The sequence below is a fragment of the Petromyzon marinus genome, chromosome 63 (genome assembly GCF_048934315.1).
Source record: "Petromyzon marinus isolate PM22_M1 ecotype Great Lakes invasive population chromosome 63, UKy_Petmar_22M1.pri1.0, whole genome shotgun sequence".
Taxonomy (NCBI): Eukaryota; Metazoa; Chordata; class Hyperoartia; order Petromyzontiformes; family Petromyzontidae; genus Petromyzon; species Petromyzon marinus.
Genome location: NC_133729.1, coordinates 7,847,992 through 7,869,483, shown reverse-complemented (window position 1 = coordinate 7,869,483; position 21,492 = coordinate 7,847,992). Strand labels below are relative to the sequence as shown.

The 21,492-nt window shown below is 57.8% G+C and overlaps 1 protein-coding gene across 1 annotated transcript; it reads left to right on the top strand.

Moving 5' to 3' along the window:
• The first annotated feature begins 654 nt into the window (after positions 1–654).
• Positions 655–20,054, top strand: MVD (mevalonate diphosphate decarboxylase). Its single transcript, XM_032977524.2, is given in 12 exon segments — positions 655–1,107; positions 1,415–1,539; positions 5,386–5,456; positions 6,472–6,586; positions 7,051–7,278; positions 7,862–8,079; positions 8,981–9,055; positions 10,518–10,647; positions 10,650–10,735; positions 12,462–12,586; positions 13,789–13,897; positions 15,984–20,054. Coding segments are annotated over 11 exon segments (1,326 nt in total). The 5' UTR covers positions 655–1,107; positions 1,415–1,448; the 3' UTR covers positions 16,062–20,054.
• The last annotated feature ends 1,438 nt before the right edge of the window (positions 20,055–21,492 follow it).

Below are 21,492 nucleotides of genomic sequence, written 5' to 3'. Positions count from 1 at the left end.
TTCATCAGGTGTGAAAACCACAACAAGAATATTTTATTGTTTTTTTGTTATTTTATTTCTTGTTGTTGTTTTCACACCTGATGATGATTGCTTGTGTTGCAGTCGAAACGTCGTGAGAATTTTATTGTTTTATATTTTTATTATTTTATTGTTTCCCTTCTACGTGACTTTACCGAAAGAACTAAGAATATGAATTACTGCAGTCACGAAAGCTTTAAATCAAAATATTTTGTATTTGTTGTTGTAACGTTCTTACCCCGTGCACCCTTACTGGACATGTGAACAAAAAAAATAGCTTTATAGCTCATCGGATTCCCCCTGCAGTGGCAATAGTATTTCTGATATTGGGTGGTGCTACTAGCTCACAGCACTTGCCCCGACAAGTGTGCCAAGGCTATATGGGGGATCTTTACCTTTGGTGTGTCTATTTGAGTAGTGACGTCACGCCTCGCGCGAGCGGGAGGGGGAGTGTTCATAAAGTGGGCGGATCCAACCTCGATTCGGTCAGGCGTCCGCGATTGGCTCAGGCGGTTGGCGCGAGACGTCGGCGGCGTGCGCCGATTGGCCGAGGGCCCGGTGGCGAGATGACGCGCGGGTTGAAGTTGGACAGTTGGGGGACGGCGCGCGCACAGTGGACAACACGTGAGTCTCAGTCTCTGTCTATCTGTCTCACTGTCTATCTGTCTGTCTCCCTCTGTCTCGCTCTGTCTATCTGTCTCACTGTCTATCTGTCTGTCTATCTGTCTGTCTGTCTATCTGGCTGTCTCAGTCTGTCTCACTGTCTGTCTCATTGTCTCTCTATCTATCTGTCTCACGCCTCTATATCTCACTCCAGTCTCTCTGTCTCCCGTGTCTCACTGTCAGTGATCTCTGTCTCCCCGTGTCTCACTCCAGTCTCTCTGTCTCCCCGTGTCTCACTTCAGTCTTTCTCTCCCCGTGTCTGACTTAGTCTGTCTCCTTCTGTGTCTCTGTCTCCCTCTGTATCTCTGTATCTCCGTCTCCCTCTGTCTATATATCTGTCTCTCTGTCTCCCCGTGCCTCACTTCAAGTCTCCCTATCTCGGCGTCTCCACGTGTCTGAGTGACTTCCCTGTGGAGTTGCCTCGCAGTGAGTGATTCCCTGTCTCGCTGTGTCGCTGTGTTTACACTTTGTGTGTCCCTCTCTTGTACTCGCCGCGTCTCTCTGCAATTCCGAGTCCCCCCCCACCCTCTCCCCGCATGCCAGTCTCCGTGTTTCCCTGCGAGAAAAAAGAGCTTTATAGCTCATCGGATTCCTCCAGTACAGATACAGCGTTCTGATTCCGTCTCCTCCGTGTCCCCCTCTCCCCACCCCCGGTGTCCCCCTCTCTCTCCCCCCCTCTCCCCACCCCCCCTCTTCCCACCCCCGGTGTCCCCCTCTCCCCACCCACCCCCAGGGCTCTCTCCGTGCCGCCCTCTGAACTCCTCGCCATGACCTCTCCGGCCGGGCAGCAGGAGGCCTCCTCGCCCGTGCGGACCCTCACGTGCACGGCGCCCGTCAACATCGCCGTCGTCAAGTACTGTGCGTGTACTGCCACATTGTGTACTGTGCGTGTACTGTGCGTGCCACATTGTGTACTGTGCGTGTACTGTGCGTGTACTGTGCGTGTACTGTGCGTGTACTGTGCGTGTACTGTGCGTGTACTGTGCGTGTACTGTGCGTGTACTGTGCGTGTACTGTGCGTGTACTGTGCGTGTACTGTGCGTGTACTGTGCGTGTACTGTGCGTGTACTGCCACGTGTACTGCCGCGTGTACTGCCGCGTGTACTGCCGCGTGTACTGCCACATTTTGTACTGCCGCGTGTACTGTGCGTGTACTGTGCGTGTACTGTGCGTGTACTGTGCGTGTACTGTGCGTGTACTGTGCGTGTACTGTGCGTGTACTGTGCGTGTACTGTGCGTGTACTGCCACATTGTGTACTGTGCGTGTACTGTGCGTGTACTGCCACGTGTACTGTGCGTGTACTGCCACATTGTGTACTGCCACGTGTACTGTGCGTGTACTGCCACGTGTACTGTGCGTGTACTGCCACGTGTACTGTGCGTGTACTGCCACGTGTACTGTGCGTGTACTGCCACGTGTACTGTGCGTGTACTGCCACATTGTGTACTGTGCGTGTACTGCCACATTGTGTACTGTGCGTGTACTGTGCGTGTACTGTGCGTGTACTGCCACGTGTACTGTGCGTGTACTGCCACGTGTACTGTGCGTGTACTGCCACATTGTGTACTGTGCGTGTACTGCCACATTGTGTACTGTGCGTGTACTGCCACATTGTGTACTGCCACGTGTACTGTGCGTGTACTGTGCGTGTACTGCCACGTGTACTGTGCGTGTACTGCCACGTGTACTGTGCGTGTACTGCCACGTGTACTGTGCGTGTACTGCCACGTGTACTGTGCGTGTACTGCCACGTGTAATGTGCGTGTACTGTGCGTGTACTGCCACATTGTGTACTGCCACGTGTACTGTGCGTGTACTGCCACATTGTGTACTGTGTGTGTGTCACGTGGACTGTGTGCACGCTACTGTATTTTACGTGCACCGTCTACTGTATTGTGTGTACTGTGCACACTGTGCACTGAATGTGACAGTCTACTGTGCTGTGTACTGTATGTGACACGTGTACAGTATTGTGTACTGTCACGTGTGACGTGTGCTGTGTGTACTATGTGTCCTATATGTGACACGTGTACTGTATTGTGTACTGCCACGTGAACTATGTAAACTATGTAACGCGGGTATTGTTGTGTACTGGCACATGTACTGTGTGTACTATGAACTGTATATGACACGTGTACTGTATTGTGTACTGTCACGTGTGACGTGTACTGTGTGTACTGTATGTGACACGTGTACTGTATTGTGTACTGCCACGTGAACTATGCCTACTATATGTGACGCGGGTACTGTTGTGTACTGTCACATGTACTGTGTGTTCTATGTGAACTGTATATGACACGTGCACTGTATTGTGTACTGTCACGTGTAGCGTGTGTTGTGTGTACTATATTTACTGTATGTGACACGTGTACAGTATTGTGTGCTGTCACGCGTACTATGTGTACTGTATGTATGTGGCATTATTTACAACAGTATAGCCTATTGTTTCTTTGTGCAAGGGTCCACATTTTTCCAATTCGGAGAAATTACAATCACAAGTCACTCAAATTGGATCACACAAAGACAAAGACCTCCCGTGTAGCCTATAACAGACTGTAGGGGCAAGTGCTGTTAGCGAGCAGCACCTATGAAGGCCGACACGGCACACGAGGGGGTGGGTGGCCAGCAACCACGCCCGACCGCCTTTGTCTCCCCAGTGGCGATGTTTACTACACACCGCACCAGGTACTCATTTGAGGCTGAGTCGACCTAAGGGAGGCCCAGGACCGGTTCGGATAATCGTCACTCGGTGTTGGCCGTGAGCGGGAATCGAACTCGGGTCGCCGGTTTCGTAGCGCAGTCCACTAACCGCTACACCACCGCTCCCCATGTATTTCTCACACACACACACGCGCTTACACACAGTAGCAATCATCACCCCCTACTGGCAGACCAATGCCCCACATCGCTCTTGCAACAGTGGCGAAGATGTTAACAACCTCGCCTGGTATGCAGGAGGTCGTAGGCTTGATCCCGACCGTGACGCCCGCTGCTGCTGCTGTATATTTGGAGTCTGTGCTTCTCTCTCTCCCCATGGTCGCGTGGAGATTTCCTCCAGGTCCACCGGTTTTTACCCTCCACATTTAGAATGGACATCACGACACGTTTAGAGAATTTGGCTGCTTTGAAGTTCCACTTGGTTGAGCTTTCATTTGTGGCCAGGTCGCTTCTGGAAAATAATCTAAATGCTCGGTGAGCTTTACCTTGGTGAGATAAAAGAAAAGTTTAGTTTTATTTTTATATATTTTTTCAAGTTATTTGTATACTTTTCCTATCCTTTGTTGTTGTATTGTGTTTGTAACGTTCTGACACCGTGCCTCTACTGAACATGAAAAAGAGCTTCATAGCTCATCGGATTCCTCCGGCAGTACATCTAAATATTCTGATTCTGATACCCCAACTCATTGATCTACCCCTCTAACGACCCCTATCACTACCCCTATCACTATCACTACTCCAACCACTATCACTACACCTACCACTATGACTACCCCTACCCCTATCACTACTCCAACCCGTATCACTACCCCTACCACTCCCCTATCACTACCCCTACCACTATCACTACCCCTATCACTACTCCAACCCCTATCACTACACCTACCACTCGCCTATCACTACCCCTACCACTATCACTACCCGTACCACTATCACTACTCCAACCACTATCACTACCCCTATCACTATCACTACCCCTACCCCTATCACTACTCCAACCCCTATCACTACCTCTACCACTATCACTACTCCAACCACTATCACTACACCTACCACTATCACTACCACTATCACTACCACTACCCCTATCACTACACCAGCCACTATCACTACTCCAACCCCTATCACTACCCCTACCACTATCACTACTCCAACCACTATCACTACACCTACCACTATCACTACTCCAACCACTATCACTACACCTACCACTACCCCTATCACTACCCCTACCACTATCACTACTCCAACCACTATCACTACTCCAACCCCTATCACTACACCTACCACTACCCCTATCACTACCCCTACCACTATCACTACCCCAACCCCTATCACTACTCCAACCCCTATCACTACCCCTACCACTATCACTACTCCAACCACTATCACTACACCTACCACTATCACTACCACTACCCCTATCACTACACCAACCACTATCACTACCCCTATCACTTCCACTGCCCCTATCACTACTCCAACCCCTATCACTATACCTACCACTATCACTACTCCAACCACTATCACTACCCCTACCACTACCCCTATCACTACACCAACCACTATCACTACTACTATCACTATCACTACCCCTACCACTATCACTACCACAACGCCTATCATAACTCCTACCACTATCACTACACCAACCCCTATCACTACACCTACCCCTATCACTACACCAACCACTATCACTACTACTACTACCACTATTACTACTCCAACCACTATCACTACCACAACGCCTCCACCAACCCTGGAAAGTCTCCTGTCACCACAACTACACCACCAATTTTAATAACAACAACAACCCCACCACTTTTGTATTATCTCAACCGCTACCATCTTGCGTATAATTTCATGATTGTTGTAAAGCACCTTGGAATAAGGCGTCGCTACACGTAAATATAAATCTACATGAGGCGACAAGATGAGATTTGAGGCAACGTGATGGCTAATTGTGCCCGCTGTGTCTCCCGCAGGGGGCAAACGCGATGAGCAACTTGTCCTGCCCATCAACTCGTCCCTGAGCGTGACGCTGCACCAGGACCAGGTGAGCAGGAGGTGGAGGAGGAGAGGGGAGGAGGAGGAAGAGGAGGAGGAGGGAGGAGGGGAGAAGGGAGGAGTAGGAGGGAGGAGGAGGTAGGAGGAGAGAGGAAAGTGAGGAGGTGACGCAAATTCGTGAAGCGTTCCATATTTTGAGAGTTGGTTATGGCGGACTTAGCTGGGCCTCCTCCTGGCAGAAGCTCGCTACTTACGCGTATACCGCAAAATTCTTCTCTTAACGGGCACATTCATTTCATTTGGTGCACTCACGTCCAAGGTTATGGGCACTATATTCTTTGGGTATTTCGCTAAAGTCACGTAGAACAAAAACATTAACAAAAACTCCGACGTTTCCATCGCAACACAAGCAATCGTCCTCCTGATGACGACTGCGTGTGTTCTCCGTGACTTTACCGAAAGACACAAAGAATATGAATTCCTGCAGTCACGAAAGCTTTAAGCCAAGTTATGGACACTCACAAGCAAATTAAATAACAAACAAAAGAGGAGGAGGGAGGAGGTGGGAGGAGGAGGGAGGAAGAGTCCGGTACGTGTCTCTGCGAACCCCCTCTGAAGGGACGTCTGCGCCAGTTTTTTTAAAACATTCGGGCTGGCCCTGCCTACTCTCCGTCCTGGGTCTAACCAGGCCCCTTGAGAGATCTGGACACAGACCCTCCCACAATCGTTGAGCTCATGTAGTTCGCATGGCCCGGGTGCCCAAGCGCCTGGTTGAACTGCTCGCCTGGTTACAAAAAAAAAAACATCACCTTGATGCTGGGAAATGTCATCTCCCTCAATCAGTTACTAACTCACCCACCCACACATTAATCCACTCACGCACTCATTCACACACTCGCCCACTTGCGCACATATTCACCCACCCACTCGCCGACCCACTCGCACAATCTTACAAACGAGACTGTCCCGGTCGCTCGAGTCTTCTCGCGGTTAGACAACTCGAGACTCTCCCCGCGTGCGTGCGTGCGTGTGTGCGTCTCCTCCGTCTCCGTGCGAGCGCGCAGCTCAAGAGCACGACGACCGTGGCGTCGAGTCCGCGGTTCCCGCGCGACCGCGTGTGGCTCAACGGGAAGGAGGAGGACGCGCAGCACCCCCGGCTGCAAGCCTGCCTGCGCGAGAGTGAGATGCACGCACGCACGCACGCACACGTGCGGACGTGGACGCACGCAGACAAAGGCCCCCCGTGTAGCCTTAGCAGGATGTTGGGGCAAGTGCTGTTAGCGAGCAGCACCTGTGAAGGCCGGCACGGCACACGAGGGGGTGGGTGGCCAGCAACCACGCCCGGCCGCCTTTGTCTCCCCGTTGGCGATGTTTACTCCACACCGCACCAGGTACTACTCATTCAGTCTACCTGAGGAAGGCCCAGGACCGGTTCAGATAGCTGATATTGTTGGCCATGACATCGTGACCGTTCACCAGCAATCGGAGTGCTCGGTCGCCGGGCGCGCGTTGCCGGGGCGGCGTTGCCGGGGCGGCGTTGCCGGGCGCGCGTTGCCGGGGCGGCGTTGCCGGGGCGGCGTTGCCGGGGTGCACGGTGCCGCGCTCCCATTGGTCGGTTCCTCCGTGCTGCGACGGCTCCGCAGTTCGTCGCCTCGCGGGGAAGCGGCGGCACGAGGAGGTGGACGCGGAGAGCGACGAGGACGACAACGGCAACCCCAGCGGCGGTGATGGCGGCGGCGGCGGTGATGGCGGCGGCGGCGGCGGTGATGGGCGCCCTCCCCCTCCTCACCATCACCTGCACGTCTGCTCCATCAACAACTTCCCGACGGCCGCAGGACTCGCGTCGTCCGCGTCCGGATACGCCTGCCTGGGTGGGTGGGGTAGTGGGTGGGTGGGTGGGGTAGTGGGTGGGTGGGTGGGGTAGTGGGTGGGTGGGGTAGTGTAATAGTTTACCCTAACCCATTGACTCATCCACCCACCAACTCACCCACTCATTCACCCACCCACTCACCCACCCGCTCATTCACTCACCCACCCACTCATTCACTCACCCACCCACACATTCACCCACCACCCACTCATTCACCCACCACCCACTCATTCACCCACCCACTCACCCACCCATTCATTCACTCACCCACCCACCCACCCACTCATTCACTCACCCACCCACCCACCCACTCATTCACTCACCCACCCACACATTCACCCACCACCCACTCATTCACTCACCCACCACCCACTCATTCACCCACCACCCACTCATTCACCCACCATCCACACATTCACTCACCCCCCCACTCATTCACCCCACCCACTCATTCACCCACCCACTCACCCACCCACTCATTCACCCACCCACTCATTCACCCACCACCCACTCATTCACCCACCCACCCACCCACTTGAGTTCTCACCTGGCCGTCGCAATCCTCATTCCCGCCCCACCCCCAGCGTACTGTGCGGGGCGCCTGCTGGGCGTGGTGAGCGGCGAGGTGGCGAGGAGCGAGGTGAGCGTGGCCGCGCGTCTCGGCTCGGGCTCGGCGTGCCGCAGCGTCCTGGGCGGCTTCGTGGCGTGGGAGCGCGGCACGCTGCCCGACGGCACCGACAGCGTGGCCCGCTCCGTGCGGCCCCACGGACACTGGCCCCAGCTGAGGGCCCTCGTGCTCGTGGTGAGTCGGCACGCTCGGATCAACTCGGATCACCGGTTCACCGGATCACTCGGCTCACCGGATCACTCGGCTCACCGGATCACTCGGATCACCGGTTCACTCGGTTCACCGTTTCACCGGCTCGACAAGTAGAGGGATAAGTCGGTGAGTGAATCGGTGGTTGGGTGGGTGATTGATTGGGTAGATAGGTGAGTAGTTGACTAGGTGGGTGTGTGGGTGGGTGTGTGGGTGGGTGGTTGTGTGGGTGGATAGGTGGGTGTGTGGGTGGGTGTTTGTTTGGGTGGGTGTGTGGGTGGATAGGTGGGTAGGTGAGTGGGTGGGTTGGTGAGTGGTTGACTAGGTGGGTGTGTGGGTGGGTGTGTGGGTGGGTGGGTGGGTGTGTGGGTGGATAGGTGGGTGTGTGGGTGGGTGTTTGTTTGGGTGGGTGTGTGGGTGGATAGGTGGGTAGGTGAGTGGGTGGGTTGGTGAGTGGTTGACTAGGTGGGTGTGTGGGTGGGTGGGTGAGTGGGTGGGTGTGTGGGTGGATAGGTGGGTAGGTGAGTGGGTGGGTTGGTGAGTGGTTGACTAGGTGGGTGTTTGTTTGGGTGGGTGAGTGGGTGGGATGGTGAGTAGTTGACTAGGTGGGTTGGTGAGTAGTTGACTACCTGGGTGTGTGTGTGTTTGTTTGGGTGGGTGTGTGGGTGGATAGGTGGGTAGGTGAGTGGGTGGGTTGGTGAGTGGTTGACTAGGTGGGTGTGTGGGGGTGGGTGTTTGTTTGTTTGGGTGGGTGTGTGGGTGGGTGGGTGGCTGTGTGGGTGGGTGGGTGAGTAGTTGACTAGGTGGGTTGGTGAGTAGTTGACTACCTGGGTGTGTGGGTGGGTGAGTAGGTGAGTGGTTGTATCTCTGGCCCTGTCTCGCCCAGGTGAGCGCTGACCGGAAGCTCGTGGGCAGTACGGCCGGCATGCAGACCAGCGTCCAGACATCGGAGCTTTTGCGGGTGAGTGAGCGAGTGGGTTGGTAAATAAGTGGGTGAGTAGGTACGTGAGTGAGAGAGTGAGTGAGCGGGTGAGTAGGTACGTGAGTGAGTGCGAGCGGGTGAGTAGGTACGTGAGTGAGTGAGTGAGCGGGTGAGTAGGTACGTGAGTGAGAGTGAGCGGGTGAGTAGGTACGTGAGTGAGTGAGTGAGCGAGTGAGTAGGTACGTGAGTGAGTGTGAGCGGAGTGAGTAGGTACGTGAGTGAGAGTGAGCGGGTGAGTAGGTACGTGAGTGAGTGAGTGAGCGAGTGAGTAGGTACGTGAGGGAGTGTGAGCGGGGGTAGGTACGTGAGTGGGTGAGTGAGCGAGTGAGTAGGTACGTGAGTGAGTGTGAGCGGGTGAGTAGGTACGTGAGTGGGTGAGTGAGCGGGTGAGTAGGTACGTGAGTGAGTGTGAGCAGGGTTAGTAGGTACGTGAGTGAGTATGAGTAGGTATGTGAGTGAGTGTGAGCAAGTGGGTGAAGGAATGGTGGGAGGCTGGGGTGAGTCTGTATATGGGAGGGTGAGTGGGTGAGTGATTTAGTGGTGGGTAAATTGGTGAGTGAGTGTAGGTGAGTTAGGGAGTCCATATCAACGTCACGTCTCCCCCAGGTCTCCCCCAGGTCTCCCTCTGTCTCCCTCTGTCTCCCTCTGTCTTCTACAGGTCTCCCTCAGGTCTCCCTCTGTCTCCCTTTGTCTTCCTCTGTCTCACGCAGATCTCCCTGTCTCTCTGTCTCCCCCAGGTCTCCCCTCTGTCTCCTCCAGGTCTCCCTCTGTCTTCTACAGGTCTCCCTCTGTCTCCTCCAGGTCTCCCTCTGTCTTCTACAGGTCTCCCCCAGGTCTCCCTCTGTCTCCCCCAGGTCTCCCTCTGTCTCCCCCAGGTCTCCCTCTGTCTCCCCAGGTCTCCCTCCGTCTCCCTCTGTCTCCCTTCGTCTCCCTTCGTCTCCCTTCGTCTCCTTCTGTCTCCCTCTGTCTCCCCTCTGTCTCCCTCTGTCTCCCTCTGTCTCCCCCAGGTCTCCCTCTGTCTCCCTCCATCTCCCTCTGTCTCCCTCCATCTCCCTCTGTCTCCCCCAGGTCTCCCTCTGTCTTTCCCAGGTCTCCTTCTGTCTCCCTCTGTCTCCCTCTGTCTCCCTTCGTCTCCCTTCGTCTCCCTCTGTCTCCCTCCATCTCCCTCTGTCTCCCCCAGATCTCCCTCTGTCTCCCTCTGTCTCCCTCTGTCTCCCCCGCGTCTCCCTCCGTCTCCCTCTGTCTCCCTCTGTCTCCCCCAGGTCTCCCTCTGTCTCCCTCCATCTCCCTCTGTCTCCCCCAGGTCTCCCTCCGTCTCCCTGCACCTCTTCCCGCGTCTCGCTTGCACCGTACGTAGCCCCGACCGTGTGCCTCGTGTCTCCCCGCGTGTCTCCCCGCGTGTCTCCCCGCCGTGTCTCCCCCCCCCGCCGTGCCGCCCCAGCTGCGAGCCGAGCTGGTGGTGCCGCAGCGCATGGCGGCGGTGTCTGCGGCGGTGGCGGCGCGCGACTTCCCGGCTTTCGCCGAGCTCTGCATGCGCGACAGCAACCAGTTCCACGCGACGTGCCTGGACACGTTCCCCCGCTCGCCTACCTCACGGACGCCTCGCGCGCCATCGTGGCGTTCGTCCACGCGCTCAACCGCGCCAGCTCACGCACCGTGGTGAGCTGCGGTGGCGGTGAGAGTCGGGGGCCCACCTTGGGGGGGGGGGGGGGAGGGGGTGAGGGGGGGTGGTCCGGTGTGCGAGCGTGTCGGCGGCTGTGTGTGTGTGTGTGTACTAGGGGAGAGGTAGTGTAGCGGGTAGTGCTACGAACCCGGCGACCCGGGTTCGATTCCCGCTCGCGGCCGACAACACCGATGACGATTGTCTGAACCGGTGCTGGGCGTCCCCTAGGTTGACTCGGCCTCAAATGAGTACCTGGTGTGTAGTAAACATCGCCACTGGGGAGACAAAGGCGTGCTGGGCGTGGTGCTGGCCGCCCACCCCCCCTCGTGTACAGTTCCGGCCTTCATAGGTGCTGCTGCTCGCTAACAGCACTTGCCCCTACAGTTCTGGTACAGGCTATATGGGGGATCTTTGTCTTAGTTATTTTTGTCTGTGTGTCTGCGTGTCTGTGCCGCGCGTGTCTGCGTGTCTGTGCGCGCGTGTCTGCGTGTCTGTGCCGCGCGTCTGCGTGTCTGTGCGTGTGTCGGCGTGTCTGTGCCGCGCGTGTCTGTGGGCGCGTCTGCGTGTCTGTGCGTGTGTCTGTGTGTCTGCGCGTGTGTCTGCGTGTCTGTGTTGCGCGTCTGCGTGTCTGTGCCGCGCGTGTCTGTGGGCGTGTCTGCGCGCATCTGCGCTACAAGTCCGGCTTGTCGTCCGAGTTGGCTTCCCCACTCACTCAAACAATAAAAACCCGCTCAATGTCGACAAAGGCGGCCGGGGCGCACGTGCGTGCCACACCGCCCCCCCCCGAAGGTGACACGTGCGTGCCACACCGCCCCCCCCCGAAGGTGACACGTGCGTGCCACACCGCCCCCCCCCGAAGGTGACACGTGCGTGCCACACCGCCCCCCCCGAAGGTGACACGTGCGTGCCACACCGCCCCCCCCGAAGGTGACACGTGCGTGCCACACCGCCCCCCCCCGAAGGTGACACGTGCGTGCCACACCGCCCCCCCTCCCCCCCCCGAAGGTGACACGTGCGTGCCACACCGCCCCCCCTCCCCCCCCCGAAGGTGACACGTGCGTGCCACACCGCTCCCCCCGAAGGTGACACGTGCGTGCCACACCGCCCCCCCCCCCCGAAGGTGACACGTGCGTGCCACACCGCCCCCCCACCCCGAAGGTGACACGTGCATGCCACACCGCCCCCCCCCCGAAGGTGACACGTGCATGCCACACCGCCCCCCCCCCGAAGGTGACACGTGCGTGCCACACCGCCCCCCCCCGAAGGTGACACGTGCGTGCCACACCGCCCCCCCACCCCGAAGGTGACACGTGCGTGCCACACCGCCCCCCACCCCGAAGGTGACACGTGCATGCCACACCGCCCCCCCCCCCGAAGGTGACACGTGCATGCCACACCGCCCCCCCCCCGAAGGTGACACGTGCGTGCCACACCGCCCCCCCACCCCGAAGGTGACACGTGCATGCCACACCGCCCCCCCCCCCGAAGGTGACACGTGCGTGCCACACCGCCCCCCCCCCCCCCGAAGGTGACACGTGCGTGCCCACACCGCCCCCCCCCCCGAAGGTGACACGTGCGTGCCACACCGCCCCCCCCCCCCCCCGAAGGTGACACGTGCGTGCCACACCGCCCCCCCCCCCCGAAGGTGACACGTGCGTGCCACACCGCCCCCCCTCCCCCCCGAAGGTGACACGTGCGTGCCGCGGTGCGTTGTCCGTGCAGGCCGCGTACACGTTTGACGCTGGCCCCAACGCGGTTTTGTTCGTGCTCGAGGGAGACGCCGGGGCCCTGCTGGGACTGCTGCGGCGCTGCTTCCCTCCCGCCGACCGCCACGACAACGGAGAATCGTGAGGGCCCCCCCCCCTCCCCCCCCCCCTCCCCACTGCCAGTGACGAGTTTACGCTCCGCTGCACCAGGGTACTCGGTTAAGGCTGAGACGACCTAGGGGAGGCCCAGGAGCTGTTTGTCGGGGAGCACGCTAACCGCCGTGTCACCGCTCGCCACGCACGCACGCTTATAGTCGCATACAAAGACAAAGGTCCCCCGTGTAGGCTTTCACAGAGGGTTGGGACAAGTGCTGTTAGCGAGCACCTATTGAGTGCAGCGGTTTGCCGCAGGTGGTGCATCTGCCGGTCATTTTAGTCGGTCAACCCATGGCACCTGGGTCTGTCCCGTGACCTCCTACTGCACCTAGCCTGGCACAGCAGTCAACCCATGGCACCTGCTGGGTCTGTCCCGTGACCTCCTGCTGCACTTAGCCTGGCACAGCAGTCAACCCATGGCACCTGGGTCTGTCCCGTGACCTCCTACTGCACCTAGCCTGGCACAGCAGTCAACCCATGGCACCTGGGTCTGTCCCGTGACCTCCTACTGCACCTAGCCTGGCACAGCAGTCAACCCAAGGCACCTGGGTCTGTCCCGTGACCTCCTACTGCACCTAGCCTGGCACAGCAGTCAACCCAAGGCACCTGGGTCTGTCCCGTGACCTACTGCACCTAGCCTGGCACAGCAGTCAACCCAAGGCACCTGCTGGGTCTGTCCCGTGACCTCCTACTGCACCTAGCCTGGCACAGCAGTCAACCCAAGGCACCTGCAGGGTCTGTCCCGTGACCTCCTGCACCTAGCCTGGCACAGCAGTCAACCCAAGGCACCTGCTGGGTCTTGCATTGCTCTGCGAGTCACTGAGATTGGCGTTGAGGAACACGTGGATTAGAGAACACACCCAGGGTAGAGACATCATCATCATCATATTGATCTTCATCCAGCAGTGTGTAGACGATGATGATGACGACGACGACGCTGTGTGTGTGTGCGCGTACGTACGCATGCGTGTCCGTGTGTGTGCTTACGTACATATGTGCGTGTGTGCGCGCGTATGTGCGTGTGTGTGCGTTCATATGTACGCGTGTGGGTGCGCGTGTGTGTACGTGTGTGTACGTGTGTGGGTGCGTGTGTGGGTGCGTGTGTGGGTGCGTGTGTGGGTGCGTGTGTGGGTGCGTGTGTGTGTGCGTGTATGTACGTGTATGTACGTGTGTGTGTGTGTGTGTAGGTTTATCCGAGGCCTCCCTGTCGAGGCTGTGAAACCCAGCGCTGAGCTGGAACAAAAACTGAAGTTTGACCCCTGCCCTGGCATCATCCGCTACATCATCAGCACCCAGGTGCAGACGCTCACTCGCTCCCTCACTCACTCAGTCGCTCACTCAATCACTCGGTCGCTCACTCAATCACTCAGTCGTTCACTCGCTCACTCAGTCGCTTACTCAATTACTCAGTCGCTCACTCAGTCGTTCACTCGCTCGCTTCCTCACTCAGTCGCTCACTCAATCACTCAGTCGCTCACTCACTCAATGAATCAGTCGTTCACTCGCTCACTCAATCACTCAGTCGTTCACTCGCTCACTCCCTCACTCAGTCCCTCACTCAATCACTCAGTCGCTCACTCAGTCGTTCACTCGCTCGCTTCCTCACTCAGTCGCTCACTCAAATACTCAGTCGCTCACTCAATCACTCAGTCGTTCAGTTGCTCCCTCACTCAGTCGCTCACTCAATCACTCAGTCGCTCACTCCTTCACTCAGTCGCTCACTCCCTCACTCAGTCGCTCACTCAATCACTCACTCGCTCACTCAATCACTCAGTCGCTCACTCAATCACTCAGTCGTTCACTTGCTCACTCCCTCACTCAGTCGTTCACTCAATCACTCAGTCGTTCACTCGCTCACTCAGTCGCTCAACTCAATCACTCAGTCGCTCACTCCCTCACGCAAGTCGCTCACTTAATCACTCAGTCGCTCAACTCAATCACTCAGTCGCTCACTCGCTCACTCAGTCGCTCACTCGCTCACTCAATCACTCAGTCGCTCACTCAATTAATCAGTCGCTCACTCAATCATTCTGTCGCTCACTCAAGCACTCAGTCCTTCACTCACTCAATCACTCAGTGGTTCACTCAATCACTCATTCGTTCACTCACTCACTCTCTCACTCAGTCGCTCAACTCAATCACTCAATCGTTCACTCGCTCCCTCACTCCCTCACTCAGTCGTTTACTCAATCACTCAGTCGTTCACTCGCTCCCTCACTCAGTCGCTCACTTAATCACTCAGTCGCTCACTCAATCACTCAGTCGCTCACTCCCTCACTCAGTCGCTCACTCAATCACTCAGTCGCTCACTCAATCACTCAGTCGTTCACTCGCTCACTCCTTCACTCACTCACTCACTCCCTCACTCAGTCGCTCACTCGCTACCTCACTCAGTCGCTCAACTCAATCACTCAGTCGCTCACTCAGTCACTTCCTCACTCAGTCGCTCACTCCTTCACTCAGTCGCTCACTCCCTCACTCAGTCGCTCACTCAATCACTCAGTCGCTCACTCAATCACTCAGTTGCTCACTTAATGAATCAGTCGTTCACTCGCTCACTCAATCACTCAGTCGTTCACTCGCTCCCTCATTCATTCGCTCAATCAGTCGCTCAACTCAATCACTCAGTCGCTCACTCAAGGAATCAGTCGTTCACTCGCTCACTCCCTCACTCAGTCGCTCACTCCCTCACTCAGTCGCTCACTCAATCACTCAGTCGCTCACTCAATCACTCAGTTGTTCACTCGCTCGCTCCCTCACTCAATCACTCAGTCGCTCACTCAATCACTCAGCCGCTCACTCAATCAATCAGTCGCTCACTCGCTCACTCCCTCACTCACTCGCTCACTCCCTCACTCAGTCGCTCACTCAATCACTCAGTCGTTCACTCGCTCACTCCCTCCCTCACTCGCTCACTCACACGCTCACTCACTCACACACTTTCTCACTGGTACACTAAGACAAAAGATATCCAGTTTAGCCTTAACAGATGTTTGGGGCAAGTGTTGTTAGCGAGTAGCACCTATGAAGGCCGGCACGGCACACGAGGGGGTGGGTGGCCAACACCACGCCCGGCTGCCTTTGTCTCCCCAGTAGCGATGTTTACTACACACCGCTACACCAGGTACTCATTTGAGGCCGAGTCTCGGGTCGCCGGATTCGTAGCACAGCGTAGCACTAACCGCTACACCACCGCTCCCCACTACACACACACGCACACAGTCGCTCACACACCCGCTCACACACTCGCATCACTTGCACAGTCGTACACTCGCTCGCACACCCGCCCACTCGCTCACCCGCCCACTCACACCGCCCGCTCACACCGCCCGCTCACCCACTCGCTCACCCGCTCACCCTCCCTCCCCTCCGCTCCCCCTAGGTGGGCCCGGGACCCCAGGTGTTGTCGGACCCCGACTCTCACCTCTTGGGCCCTGACGGCCTCCCCAAGGCTCCGTGACCACGGCCCCAGCTCAAACCTAGAGGCACGGACGTCTGGGGCTAGCGGCTTCTGTGCGTGCGTGCGTGCCAGGGAGTGTGTGTGTGTGTGTGTCCACGCGAGTGTCTGAGATGGTGTGGGTGTGTCCGCACGTGAGTCTGCCGGATGTTACGCACGTTGAACTTCGTTCGCACCGTACGTAGCCAACCGTGCTAATCGAAGGTGCGGAGGAATGAGAACAAACTACTAGACAACAACAACAACAAGAAGCAGTTTTAAAGAAACGAGTTTTAAATCTAGACGATGATTTGTAATTGCACAGCTCAAGTGGCTTCCTAACATCGGAAGGCAGAGGCATTCCAGACGGCCGCAGAAGCCGCCACTGCAGCCGCTGCGAGGATGACCGGAGTCCGCGTGATGACGGTTCACGCTCCTTGGATTTTGCGGTTAATTTGTGGCCAGCGCTTTGTGCGCGGCGAGTGGATATTTGCCCCATCGGTCAGTCACGGGCAAGGTGGGCAATCTTTGTGTCGTGCGGTTGACGCTGCGCGTGATGCCGTGTGATGTCGACGCAGCCGTGTGAAAAGTCAGCGTTAGCGCGGGCCTGTCCTGTGTGCTTGTGTAACAGGGCGAGTGGGTGGGTGAGCGAATGCGTGGGCGAGCGAATGAGTGAGTGAGCGAGCGAGCGAGCAGATGTCTGTGGGTAAACTTAGCGGGGGTGAGCGAGTGGGTGGGTGGGTGGGTGAGGATGGGTACCTGAGCGCCACGGTGTGACCACGCAGATTCCTTGTCAATCCACAATTGGAAAACTTTGATCAGACGATGTAGACTGGAGGAATCCGACGAGCTGCGAAGCTCTTTTAAAAAAAAAAACATTTTTGAAGACGTCCGGTAAAGTTTCCCACCGCTGAAGGTCGTGGCCCCCCACTACCTTTGTAAAGTTGCCCGTCGGGCGGGCAACTTTGATTCGCTCGGCGCGGACGCTGGGTGGTGGAGGGTTCTGGCGTGAGCGGTGGCCAGGCCGGCCACCTCTGCCACTGCTGTGACTCAGCACTGTGGAGGCAGCAGCAGCAGCAGCAGCAGCGAGGATTGGTGGATCACGCACAGATGGGTCGTGAAACTGCCTTCCCCTAACCGTGGTGGGGGGGGGGGTGTCAAGGGGGGGCCAGGTAGAAGCAGAGTGTGTGGCCTAATCTCCATCTGTTTATTCCATCTGTACGGGGGGGGGGGGGGGTGGGGGGTGGGGTGAGGGGATAGAGCGTTGCCCCCTCGCGCAAGGTGCGCGTGTGGTGGTTTTCTCCCGCGGGCTCCGGTTTTCTCCTCCCCGCGTGAATAATAAACGCCGCTCGCCGTTAACTCGCCGTGGATATTCTGAACCTCGTCTCTCGCAGTGAAGGGCCTCTCGCCTGTTGAGTACCCGGGGGGGAGGAGGTGAGGCGTGGGGGTTGTGTTCGATGCGGCTGCCCTACGCGTTACAAAGTGGCACCCCCCCCCAGCGGCAGCCGCCCCCCTGTGCAGCGCGAGGTGACTGCTGCACCCGGCCTGCGAGCTGGCGGCGTTTGTCGGAAGCCAGTAGGTGGGGCGGTGGCGATAGCAGCAGCTGCTGCTGCTGCTGGTGCGATCCCGACCGAGGAAACTCGCGGTTGTTGCTCCCTCTCAACGTTTGTCCGCGAAGCGTTTTGAACGGCGACGCCGCCGGCACGCCGCGCCCTCGCTCCTGCAACGCCCCAAGTGACCTTGACTTAAAGCGTTCGTGACTGCGGGAATTCATATGTTCTTTGGGTCGTGGGGTAAAGTCGCGAATGTAGGTTCAAAGAAAATAACAGACGACACATTTTGTTCATTTTTTGTTGTTGTTTTCTTCGAAACCCCTCCGCGTGACTTTACCCAAAGACCCAGGGATGTGAAGTCCTAAGTGACGTCGCGGGATGCTTTGACGTCCTAAGTGACGTCGCGGGATGCTTTGACGTCCTAAGTGACGTGACGGGAACCTTTGACGTCCCAAGTGACGTCGCGGGATGCTTTGACGTCCTCAGTGACGTGACGGGAACCTTTGACGTCCCAAGTGACGTCGCGGATCCTTTGGACGTCCCAAGTGACGTCACGGGATCCTTTGACGTCCCAAGTGACGTCACGGGATCCTTTGACGTCCGCCGAGAGTGAAGAGTCTGCTGGCGCGTTGGAAGGTTCTGTTACCGTCAACTCACCGCCATGGTGGGTAGTTACCCCCCGGTGGTGGTTACCCCCCCCGGTGGTTACCCCCCGGTGGTGGTTACCCCCCCCGGTGGTTACCCCCCGGTGGTTACCCCCCGGTGGTGGTTACCCCCCCCGGTGGTGGTTACCCCCCCCGGTGGTTACCCCCCGGTGGTGGTTACCCCCCCCGGTGGTTACCCCCCGGTGGTTACCCCCCCCGGTGGTTACCCCACGGTGGTGGTTACCCCCCAGTGGTTACTCCCCAGTGGTGGTTACCCCGGTGGGTGGTTACCCCCCGGTGGTGGTTACCCCACGGTGGTGGTTACCCCACGGTGGTGGTTACCCCCCAGTGGTTACCCCCCGGTGGTGGTTACCCCGGTGGTAGTTACCCCCCGGTGGTGGTTACCCCCCGGTGGTGGTTACCCCACGGTGGTGGTTACCCCACGGTGGTGGTTACCCCCCAGTGGTTACCCCCCGGTGGTGGTTACCCCCCGGTGGTTACCCCACGGTGGTGGTTACCCCGGTGGTGGTTACCCCCCGGTGGTTACCCCCCGGTGGTGGTTACCCCCCGGTGGTTACCCGGCGGTGGTTACCCGGCGGTGGTTACCCCGGTGGTGGTTACCCCCCGGTGGTTACCCCCCGGTGGTTACCCCCCGGTGGTTTTCCCACGGTGGTTACCCCGGTGGCGGTTACCCGGCCTGCTGCTGCTGCCGCTGCTGCTGCCGGATTCGAGCCACGGGAATCTCCGCAAGCAACGGGCGGCGCTAGCGGCTGGGCCGCGTCGCCGACTTGCTCCGTCCACTGCTGGATGGCTTGCCGAGCCCTATAGAGGCTGGGTGCCACGGCGGTGGGGATATTGACTCCATCGCCTGGTACTCAGGAGATCGTGGGTTCGATGCCGGCCCTGACGCCTGCTGCTGCTGCTGTATATTTGGAGCCTGCGTGTCTCTCCATCATCATCACGGTGGCTGGGAGATGTTGACTACCTCGCCGGGTACACAGGAGGTCGTTGGCTCTATTCTGACTCTGACGCCTGCTGTATATCTGGAGTTTGTGTGTGTCTCTCTCTCTCCCCGTGGTCACTGCGTGGGTTTTACCCCGGGTCCTCCGGTTTTTCCCTTCCACATTTAGTATCACCACGCGTTTAGAGTCTTTGGCTGCTGCTATAGATGAATCGAATGGCGGTGACCCGGGGGGCTGCCAAAACCTCCATAACTCCGAGACCAGAAGGCCTACGAAGACGGGAGATGTCACTGAGCCCGATGCGCACGCCAAATATGGAAATAAAAAACAAACGCAAACCACCCGTAAACAAGGGGGGCTGCTGGGGTATTTGTGCGTGGCAACGGCTGTTTATCGCTTGTTGTGAAAGTACATCACAATGCTGGTCTGGTCATTCCCCGGCACGTTCTGCTTCTTACGGTGGGCGGTCCACCCCCCTTGTCTTTGCGAGCGAGACCACTTGGAGGCAATGGCGCACCAGGCGCTCGCTTGCTACGGCCGGCGGTAACGGTCGTGCTGGCGGGATGGACATCGTCGTCGTCATCATCGCTCCCAGCGTCGCCCTCCGGCAGGACAGGGTGGTGGTACCAGCGATGCTCCCAGAAAAAAAAAACCTTCAACTATGCCCGGCCCACCAATATTTTGCGGTGACCCGGGCTACCGCCAATCGATTCAAATGTCCACGTGATGACGATGATGAGCTATCATTCGTGCGGTCGCTTCTGATCAAGAGCTACGTTGTAGCTCCGTGGGGCCTTGGTAAAATGAAATAAAACGTAGTTTGGTCTGGTTAAATAAAAAAACATGGATAGAGGAAAACAGGGAACAGCTTTTTGAGAGGTGAGAGGCGTCACTCCGGTCGAGTGGAGAGAGTGGTGGGAGAGAGCGGTGGGAGAGAGCGGGTGAGAGGGCAGCACCAATGAAGCGACGTCACAGAGTTCGGAGGTCACTGCTGGACACAAGGCAGCTGGAGAGAGGGAGGGGGGTGGGATGGATGGGGGACGCCTGTGGCCAGCAGTGGGGAGTTACATAGAGACCCATAGACTCACCACACAGAGACCCATAGACTCACCACACAGAGACCCATAGACTCACCACACAGAGACCCATAGACTCACCACACAGAGACCCATAGACTCACCACACAGAGACCCATAGACTCACCACACACAGAGACCCATAGACTCACACATAGACTCACTCACACAGAGACCCACAGACTCACCACGCAGAGACCCATCGACTCGCCACACAGAATCATAGACTCACCACACAGAATCATTAACTCGCCACACACAGACCCATAGACTCGCCACACAGACCCATAGAACTACGCACACGTGAACTCTAAGACAAATATTTTTTGTATCGCCTTTAACAGACTTTAACAGACTTTTTAGTGCAAGTGCTGTTAGCAAGTAGCACCTCTGAAGGCCGGAACGGCACACGAGGGGGTGGGTGGCCAGCACCACGCCCGGCCGCCTTTGTCTCCCCAGTGGCGATGGTTACTACACACCACACCAGGTGCTCAGTTGTGGCTGAGTTGACTTAGGGGAGCTCCAGGACCGGTTCAGATAATGGTCACTGGTGGTGTTGGCCGTGAACGGGAATCGAACTCGGGTCAGCAGGTTCGTAGCGCAGTGCGCTAACCGCTACACTATCACACCCCACACCCAACCACGCACACACACCGACACACACACCGACACACACGCACACACACACACCGACACGCCGACACGCCCCCTCCCGTGTTAAATGGCTCTCTCTGTGTTGGGCGCCTACACTTCAGTCTAAATTAGCGGTCGTTAGGCGTGGAGACGGGGGGGGGGGGGTGGAGGGGAGGGTGGTGGCTGTCGTGGTGGAGGAGGTGGTGGGGGTGGTGGTGCAGGGGGAGGAGGTGGTGGAGGAGGTGGTGGGGGTGGTGGAGGAGGTGGCGGTGGAGGAGGTGGTGAGGGTGGAGGAGGTGGTGGGGGTGGTGGTGGTGATGGAGGAGGTGGTGGTGGTGGAGGTGGAGGTGGTGGTGGAGGAGGTGGTGGTGGAGGAGGTGGTGGAGGAGGTGGTGGAGGAAGAGGTGGAGGAGGAGGTGGAGGAGGAGGAGGTGGAGGAGGAGGAGGTGGTGGAGGAGGTGGAGGAGGTGGAGGAGGAGGTGGAGGAGGTGGAGGAGGTGGAGGAGGAGGTGGAGGAGAAGGTGGTGGAGGAGGTGGTGGAGGAGGTGGTGGAGGAGGTGGTGGAGGAGGTGGTGGAGGAAGAGGTG